Genomic DNA, 9,778 nt, shown 5'->3' on the forward strand with positions numbered 1-9,778 from the left:
AGACCTCAAGCCTGCACCTCACTCGGACCACAGACGTTTCCACAGTGAAGCATGGCGGTGGCAGCATTAGGCTGTGGAGGTGCGTTTCCTCATCAATTCAATTCAATTCAATTTTATTTATATAGCGCCAATTCATGAAACATGTCATCTCGAGGCACTTTACAAAGTCAAATTCAATCATGTTATACAGATTGGTCAAACTTTTCCTATATAAGGGAACCAGTTGATTGCTTCAAAGTACCAACAAGCAGCATTCACTCCTGGAGAAGCATAGAGCTACAGGGAGAGTCGTCTGCATTGTACATGGCTTTGCAGCAATCCCTCTACTGAGCAAGCATGAAGCGACAGTGGAAAGAAAAACCACCCATTAACAGGAAGGAAAAACCTCCGAAAAGCTGGTCAGAGATGATAGGAAGGTAGATGGAGGTGAACACAGGGCGATCCTGAGAAGAAGAAGCTGCAGAAAGCTCCATCTACTCCTCGCCATCGCGCCCAATCCTCCTGTGAAGTTTCAAAATGTGAAGAAAAAAAAGTTTCAAGGCTAAATTTGTAAAAAAATATATATATTTTATTTCATTTTTTTGCTAGTAAAAATTGATTGGGGATATCTCAGTCACACTTTATCGGAGTCTGGAGAGTCCTCGCCTCCCACCCCCACCTCCTTTGCAGGAGTCGGTGGTTTAAGCCGCCGGCTTGCTGGAGCTTACTGCAAACTTTGCGCAGAGGGTAAGAAAGCACCTGCTTCCAGCAAAGAGGTGGGGAAAATACTCCAGCGAGCAGTGCTTGGGTCCCTCAGACCCAGAGGTTGGATCACTGTGAGCTGCACATGCAGGTTGCTTTGATACTCCCGTGGTGTGAATGCTGCTTTTGCGGGTTTCCTTTTCCTTTTCATTTTTTTTCCCTCTCCAAACACCACATTTTACCAGGATTCTGACCCCAACAAAAAAAAAAAAAAAAAAGCCAACATTAGAAGGGATTGCTTTGAGCGGTAGAAGGGGCTGCTGTGGTTAGTGGTGAAATAGACGCAGTCAGCTGCTATAAGCGTGTTTTCACCATGATAGTCCTCACTCCGGCATCTGCGTCGCAGTTTAACGGACCGCAGCGTGTTGCCAGGTTTTTCTGCCACTGGATGGGCGTTTCGGTTTTAACAGGCAGCGGAAAACCGCAAAGAGGGAAGACGATACGTTCTGGAGACGTTTCTGCACATGGATTAAAGTGATCGGATCATGAAAAAATAACTTCTTCTTTTTCTTTTTCTTTTTTTTTTTCGCCAGTAGAGCTTTGACCTAAATCGCATCATCAGTTGTAAAAGTTGGGCTGAAAGTGGAGATTAAGCAAAGCAAACTGATGCGCGTAAGAAGGGATGCCAGCCAGGCGTGGCTTGAATCTGAGTGTCCAATGTGAGAATGCGTGGGGAGTATGTATATATTAGAGTCTTTCCGTTTGATAAACACAGATATCAAACTCATGATTATTGCTAAGGACTATCAATAAACCGAGAGGACTTCCCCGGGACTTGTGGAGGAGCACGGCGCGCGCAGGGGACGCTCCTCTTTCATGCGTGCATGGACCGGACTCGTGTGTGAAACTTTTCTCCCTCCGCAACTCGCTGCACATACATCTCAAATGCCTTCGCTCAATGTGACAGCTGTGCAAACTATGGCAGAGGTCGGCAGTTTTCTGGGGACGCTCGACTTGGATTTACAGAGCTTCCCCGCGCCGCTGCCGGAGTCTCCGGTGGGGCTGAGCGAGCGGCTGGGGCAGATCGAGGGCAGGCTGCAGCAGGGGTCGCCCACAGACTTCGGCCACCTGAAGGGGATCCTGAGGCGGCGGCAGCTCTACTGCAGGACCGGCTTTCAGTTGGAGATATTCCCCAACGGCACCGTGCACGGGACAAGGCAGGACCACAGCAGATTTGGTGAGTTTCTCTAGGTGTTTGGATGCGTGGAGGAGTTTGTTTAACTTTTGGCATTTCTATTTTTTTTTTTTTCCATTGCGTGTTTAGATGCAAATATTGTTCGAATAGTTGTTAAGTTCTAGTTTAAATGTATCAGTTTCCTCTCATAAAACAACCCCATGTTCAGATCCGCTAAAGGTGTGGTGCGTTTTGTCCTGCGCGGTGCATCCTCCCCGGTGAACCCGCTCGTGCGTCACTGACCCATCCGCGCGCAGTAAAAGAACAGCCACGCGGCTTTTTTTTTTTCTTCTAGAAATCCTGGTGTGTGTGTGTGTGTGTGTGTGCGCGCGCGCGCCGGTGCGCAGGTGTCTTTAAAAAAAAAAAACAAAAAAAAAAAACACTGCATATAAACGAGCTCGTGCACGTCACCGTGGCAACCAGCTCCGACACGTGCGCGCGCCTGCCCGTCTCTGATAAACCCTGCCCGTCAATAGGCAGGCCATCTCACATGTTTTTAGCCACAGCTGTTGTTTTCTCGCGGGGGCCAAAGCCCGGGTGTCACCTGGTCTCTGTCGGGTGCTGTGTGGGGTGGGGGGGTCACAGGGCAGACAGACACGCGCACATGTCCCGGCGCCGCATGTGTCACAGGTGCGGGCCGGGCGGCTCGCTCGCTGCGGGACAGAATAACTCCGGATTAAAGCGTGACCACCGCGGAATTCAAGCTACGGTTTAATGTTCATGCTTGAGCCAAAAAACAAGTCGGTGTTTAACAGGGGATGGGTGGTCCGCGTGTTTGTCTCTGTCTGGCTTCACTTAAAGTAAAAAAAGAAAGAAAGAAAGAAAGAAAGAAAATGCAAGGTCGTCCTCGGAGCGCCAAGCTAGAGGAGGCTTTGATTAGAGGGATATGAAACACACTCTCTTAAAAAAATTAGAGGGATGATCTCTGTCATCCTCTGGCATCTGATGAGGTCGAGGAGATGGAGGCCAGGTGGCTGGAAGAGCTGGCCTCTGCCAATCACAGCAGCCAGCTGGATCCTCTCTGACTAACCTCTGCATCACAACAACCAGTGGCTTTTAATTTTACCACTTGTTTCTTTCCCTTTGAAGTTGGTCTCTGTAACCATCTACAAGCATCATTAAAATGTCTTCTCAGGCTGTGTCAGCAGTCCCTGGGGAACTCAGTCGGACTTTACAGTGAACTTCACGTTATTATAGACCAGCATTACCTTACTCATAAGCAGTTAAAGGAAAGGAGGTGTAATCAATGAAAAATAAAGTTATATGTGGTGGATGACTGTCTTCAAATATAATTGAGTTATACATTGTGTCCTTTTGACCTGGGTTGAATTATAACACCTTTTTTTTTTTTTACACTTATTTACATTGATTGAATTAATAGTGACCATTACAACATAATTTGCTACTGGGACTAATAAAGTATTCTGCTTCTGATTATTCTTAATCTGTAAAATTGGTTTGTGGTTTCCTCTGAAAACTTTATTCTAACAGCTTACACTGATTTACAGAAAAAGTTTAAATTTAGCCCATAACATGATTAACAATTTGAGAATACATTTTATTTTGGTAGATTTTAATCAGTATTTCTGAGTGGAAATCATCAACTTTAATAAGGCACAAATAAAACTCCAACCACTTTAGTCTACTTCCTAAAGAAAGTTATATAAATTCGAACAAAGTTTAATATTTTGCTGATTACTTTGTCTTCTCCGGATAAACTAGCTAGTATTTAACTATTCTGTTTTAAAACAACCTAAGCTTATATTTCAATGAGGGGATACAGGCAATAATTGTTAATTTCTGTTGGTTAGGTTGAAGTGGAAAACACCTGCACAATGGACAATTCGTGAAAACTAAAATAGCACAGGTTAAACCTGCAAGTCTAGAATCTCTTCCTTATTTTTCATAAAAGCCATCTGGTTTGTTCTCCATGTGATTAAAGTATGAAACATAAAATCTATTCTAACTAGGTAGAATGTATAACTTTCATATCTTAGCTAACAATAACTCTTTATTACCAAAGTCTGCTCTTAGATTTAAAACAGCTAATAGGCTAGCACATTTGACTTTAGCATTAGTACTGTCGCTGAACCAGCTAAAGTACAATGCTACTGAAATAGTGATTTTATAGAAATAGATTTTATAATCTATTTCAACGATGTTCCAAGTCCTGCAACAATCACAGCTAAAAAGTGCTGTTCGTTTTCAAAGGCTAACTCAGGGTTAAGAGCTCACCTAGCAAGTGGGCCTATGGAATTAGCATTGCCGCTAAACTAGCTAAGCTGTAAAACAAAGGTTAACAAAACAAGGAACCTTTGAAATTTCTTATAACTAGGTGGCATGTAAACCTTTATATCTGACAAAGTTAAGATTTATAGCTAACCTTGCCAACAAATTAATCTTTGCTAACAAGGTGGCATTAAACTTTTTCACCAACAAACTGAGAAAAGATCTTCTGCTCTTTGGGAAGAACTGCCACAGGGATAAAACCCTCAGCTGGCCAGGAAGTTTGACTTTAGTATTAGTGCTGTATTTAAATTAGCTAAAGCTGGATACAAATTCTTACTTGAACACTGAAGCTTTATAAACCAATACTCTAATGATAGTTCACAATGTTTACTAAGTTGATGTTGATATATTAATTCACAACAGACCCCATAAGAAAATCAAGTTAAAGGTCATAGTTACAACTTTTTCATTAAAACAATACATTTAAAAAAAATAATACATCAACAGAACATCCAGAGTGGTGCAGAATAAAAATATTAATTTTACTGAAAAATAAATATATAGTATATAAATAATTGTTTTAGAAAGTTTGACAAGTCCAGAATATATAACTATTTACTTCTGGTTCCGATGGCAATGTCGACAAGAAAGGATTCTGCACCAATAGGAATAGTGGGTTGAAGTCACGTGACATGGAGCTCAGTTGTTGCCAGATCGTAGTAGCTCTGTGATAGCGCTAAGATTCAGATCCAATGGGACCAAAAAATAAGCAAAACGAGGGTGAGCAGTGGTCAAGCTTTTGAGCGTTGGTGCTGACTTAATGAAGCAAAAGGGCTCAGAAGCCATGCAGAGGTTGCCTCTTTCCTTCTGGACAGGTAAGTTAAATATTTGCCAATGCTAACCAAAGGATCTGGCAACCAGCTGGCAAACAGTACCGCTGAAGGTTGGAAGAAGAGCCGGCGATCATGAGGGCGCCACTTACTGGCTGGGAGGAGTTAAAAATTGTAGCTATCTCCTTTAAATGTCAACCACCACTGCTGAGAGTAACCAACCATTCACTCAAATTCTACTGAAACTGTTCCAGTACAATTAATGACCAAAAACACAGTTAATGTTGAGTTTAACTTTTTTTTATTTTACCAAACCAATGTGCTCGGTTAAAACTTAAATAATTTCAATTCCATTTTCAGTTTTATGTTGTACAGAACAGAAACAACTTGTAGTAAACGGGGGGCTGCTTCCTACATTATTAGCATGGTTTCTGTGGTGGTCTTTACAGTGGTCTTTTGGGCTTCTGTTGACATACTGGCGTGTGTGTTTTTGACCTCAGGTATCCTGGAATTCATCAGTCTGGCAGTGGGGCTGGTCAGCATCAGAGGGGTGGATGCTGGACTCTACCTGGGCATGAATGAGAAAGGAGAGCTCTATGGATCGGTGAGTTCCTTTTACCCCTCCACCTACTGATAAAAACCAGGGTCTCACTCAACACACACCAAGACCGCTGTCTGGGTTCTTGAGCTTTTTATTTTATTTAAGACATTCCTACTGTTGCAGAGTCAAATTTCTAGTTATTGGTATAGATAGAACAATTATAAAGCATAAATACTATAATTTTTATATATTCATGCCATATATATATATATATATATATATATATATATATATATATATATATATATATATATATATATATATATATTACTGTAGTTAGGTTTTAATACAGAATCAGCAAAAAAAAATGCAGTAAACTGGATGGATGAATCTTTTATTTAGGAGACGGAGTAAAGTCTGAAATTACAATATTTTTCCATACTCTTTGTTTTTCCATCCTTATCCACAAGACTTTCAAGGCTGTCTAGTCAAATACACAATGTTCTTAAAAAATTGCCTTCCCTACTTTTCTTGGGTCTAGTCATATAGACGGAAACATAGCTTTTTAAATAAAATAAAATAAATCGAAAGGTCCCCTGCGGTTGATGGTCTAGCCACAGCAAGACAAAACAAGCGCGTGTTTCCTTCCTCTTCATGCTCGTTCTTTGTCTGCAAGGGGTTCAAGGAGGAATCGGCTTTCAGATACAGGCCCGGTGTCTTCCTTTAGCGTTTGAATAGGCCAAGGTATTTCACAAAGAGGAGACAGAAGGGTCCAGAGTCACTTTGGATTTAAATTTATTCAAGCTGCCACGTCTCTGCTCGGGGGATACATCTTACTTTCTCATGCTTACCTGGAGACAGAGCGATAGGGAAGGGAAGAGATAAAAGCAATGGAAGGGGAAGTATGTAAGCGCAATCCTGTATCAGGTGTCCCGGGGCATTACCTGGGGGCCTCTTGTGGGGCGGTCCTGGCTCCCAGGGTTTTTTTTTTTTTTTTTTTTTTAAAGAGGCTACCTGTAAGCAGGCCATTATGCTGGAAGTGCAGATATTGTTACTGCAGGTTATCAGAGTCTGGCATCCTGGGGTGGGTAGGGGGGTGGCGGGGGGTTGACCCTGAGACGAAGGGGTGGGTGTAGATGGGAAGTGGTGGTTTGGAGGGGTAATTGCACACCTGACTGAGTCACCTGACTGACAGAAGGGGAGATGTAGACATGTCTGTCTGAATGTGAGAGGCCAGGAGAGAGGGATGATGGGGGGGGGGTGAACAGGTAGAGGGTTGCTTCCGCCCCCCCACAAGCACCAGACCTTGACAAGCTTTTGATCCGATGAGGTGTGTGTGTGTGTCAGGATGGAGCTGGCCCAGTCATGTGCCCTTTAGGCCGTGTTTACAGACAACAGCCTTCCTGCGCGGAGCAGCCGAGCGCAGCCTGAAAGCCAATCATCGGGATTGCTTCAACGGTCTTGTAGAAGTGCAGAGTCGTAAAAAAAAAAGCAGGAAACAGCACACTCAGCCCTGGTGGGAAAGAGAGAGAGCAGCAGAGAGTGCCTGCCATGTTCCTCATACTTTAAATTCATTCTGCTCGCGCTCATCTGCTGAACCTGCAGCCGTTGCTCATGCTGCGCCGTCAGTGAATGCTGAAAACGTTCGGAGCGCCTCTGTGAAGGAACCGCGGACTGTTCTCTCGTTGCGTCACAGCGAGGGAAATGATTCTCGTTGCACAGCGAGAGGTCAGCAGGTCTAAGCAGAGAGTGTGGTGCGTGAAGGGAATTGCTGCATGTAATGACTCCCCCCCTCTTTTGTCGTAATGAGCTCCATCTGAAATGAGCTTGTACTTTTTTGTTTTAGCTTTTTAACTAATTTATGTCAGACATTAACCCATCAGGAGATGAATTTCTTGTACTTTCTCACGTTTTGGTATATTTCCACAAACTTCACTGTATCCAAATGAGATTTTATGAGTTACTCCAACATCGAATGGGTGTATAATTATGATATGAAAGGAAAATAATAAAAAAAAATATTTTTTTTTTTAGATAAGTGCAGCCCCTCTTTACAAAAATTGACAAGAACTAATTAGCAATTTAAACTCGGTATAACTCCAGCTGTTCTCTGCAGGCGGCAGAGGTTTGTTAGAGAGCACGCGTGAACAAACAGGACCAAGGATTACTGCAGACAGGTCAGGCAGAACGTTATGGAGATGCTTAAAAGCGGGGTGAGGTTATAAAACCCAAACAACGACCTTCTCACATAGCTCTGCTCCAATCCATCGTCTGGAAATCAAAAGACGATATTACAGCTTCAGTCTTAGCAAGATACGGCCTTTCAAATGAGAGAATGAATCAGAGAAGCACGCAAGAGGCCCGTGGTAACTCTGGAGGAGCTGCAAGGATCTGCAGCTCAACTGGAAGTATTTGGCCGCAATCTTGCTTTCATATTAGAATAGCCACGAGAGGTCCAGTTTGAGGTTTTCTTAAAGCATTAGGCTGACCCGGCCTAATGCTAACACATGGCAGGTGATGCTCTGGTCAGATCAGACCACAGCTAAACATCATGACCCGTTTTCAACTTGAATGTGTGATAATAAAAACACACACAAGGGTTCCCAGTACCCTGGAACCATCTTCTAGGTAAAAGAGGGTGGTGGCATCATGCTGTGGGGAGGCCTTTCTTCAGCAGACCCTGTTAGAGGCTGCAAAAGACCCGATGCCTCAGGCAGGGAATCGCCCTCCAGCAGAACAATGTCCCCAAACGGTCAGTCAAGGCCTTAAATTAAATGGTTTAGATTAGTGTCAGAAAGGCCGCCGTAACGACTCAGATCCCATTAAGAGTCCAAGGCAAGACCTGAAAACAAAAGTTCACACATGCTCTCCATCAATACCGACTGAACTTTGGCTATTTTACCAGAAGACTTGCTAGTCTTTGTAAAGTCTTACAAGCTAGTGCACGCCACAAATTACTGCAACAGTGTTTTCACAGGCCTGCCTAAAAAGTGGGTCAGATCCAGCTGATCCAGAACGCTGCTGCCCGCGTCCTCACTAAGACTAAGAAAGTAGAGAACATCACCCCAGTTCTAAAGTCCTTACACTGGCTCCCTGTTTCTCAGAGAATAGACTTTAAAATACTTCTGACTTGTTATCAGTGTATCAACCATCCAGACCACTAAGGTCTTCTGGCTCCAGCCTTCTCTGCCTACCTAGAACCAGAACTAAACAAGGAGAAGCATAATTTAGTTCCTATGCTCCGCTTATCTGGAACAAACTTCCAGAAAACTGTAAAAGTGCTGAAAGCCTGAGTTCTTTTAAATCGAGATTAAAAACACATTTGCTTAAAATTGCCTTTGACTGTTCTAGTTAAACTGTTCTACTGTTTTTAATGTTCTTCTTTGTTTCTACATTCTATCTCTACTTGCTTTTATTCTGTTTTCTATCTACATTTTATTCCTACTTGCTTTTATTTTTGCTATATTTTAATCATGTAAAGCACTTTGCATCGTCTTTGTACTGAATTGTGCTATATAAATAAATTTGCCTTGCCTTGCAAATGCACACCACGTGTTTAGGTTTTTCATAAATAAGAAAGTATAGGAGGTCAGTTGCGTCTGTCTTCATGGTCTAACGCCTTGTCTCCTTATCCCGCAGAGTAAGCTCACGGCAGAGTGCGTGTTCAGGGAGCAGTTCGAGGAGAACTGGTACAACACCTACGCTTCGACGCTGTACAAGCACACAGACACGGGACGCTTCTACTACGTGGCGCTGAACAAGGACGGCTCGCCCAGGGAGGGCAGCAGGACTAGGAAACACCAGAAACTCACCCACTTCCTGCCGCGGCCGGTGGAGATCGAGAAGATCGCTCAGGAGTACAGGGACACGTTCCAGTACAGGTGACCCACGCCCACAGCGGGAGAACTGGTTACAGCTGGAGTCCCAGAGATAAACAAAGACGACGAGGAGGAAGACTAGAGTCAGGGAGGGGGGGGGGGGGTATTCTGGATCTTGTGCAGAATTGTTTACCCCCCGAGCCCTCACTCTGGTCACGTGTGACCAGGACATAAACATTAAGCTCCATCCTGGATGTCTCTCATCTGCCTCGGCTCTGGACTACAGCGAAGAGGGGAAGGCTTCTTCTGTGGAGGTCGATCAGGACAACCAAATAAGATGCCAGGGTTGTTTTTTTTTCATGTAGGGACTCGAGTGACGTGCAACACCACACAGAGCAGGGGCTCCTTGTGTGCTTGTTAAAGGACAGACATAAAAAAAAAAAAA

At 43.6% G+C, this 9,778-nt stretch overlaps 1 protein-coding gene across 1 annotated transcript; it reads left to right on the plus strand.

The window, feature by feature from the left end:
- The first annotated feature begins 637 nt into the window (after positions 1 to 637).
- On the plus strand, positions 638 to 9,778 carry fgf16 (fibroblast growth factor 16). The gene is made up of 3 exons (XM_012866138.3): positions 638 to 1,918; positions 5,475 to 5,578; positions 9,155 to 9,778. The coding sequence occupies exons 1-3, from the start codon at positions 1,558 to 1,560 to the stop codon at positions 9,398 to 9,400; spliced, it is 711 nt and encodes a 236-aa protein (XP_012721592.2). The 5' UTR covers positions 638 to 1,557; the 3' UTR covers positions 9,401 to 9,778.

The sequence above is a fragment of the Fundulus heteroclitus genome, chromosome 23 (genome assembly GCF_011125445.2).
Source record: "Fundulus heteroclitus isolate FHET01 chromosome 23, MU-UCD_Fhet_4.1, whole genome shotgun sequence".
Classification (NCBI taxonomy): Eukaryota; Metazoa; Chordata; class Actinopteri; order Cyprinodontiformes; family Fundulidae; genus Fundulus; species Fundulus heteroclitus.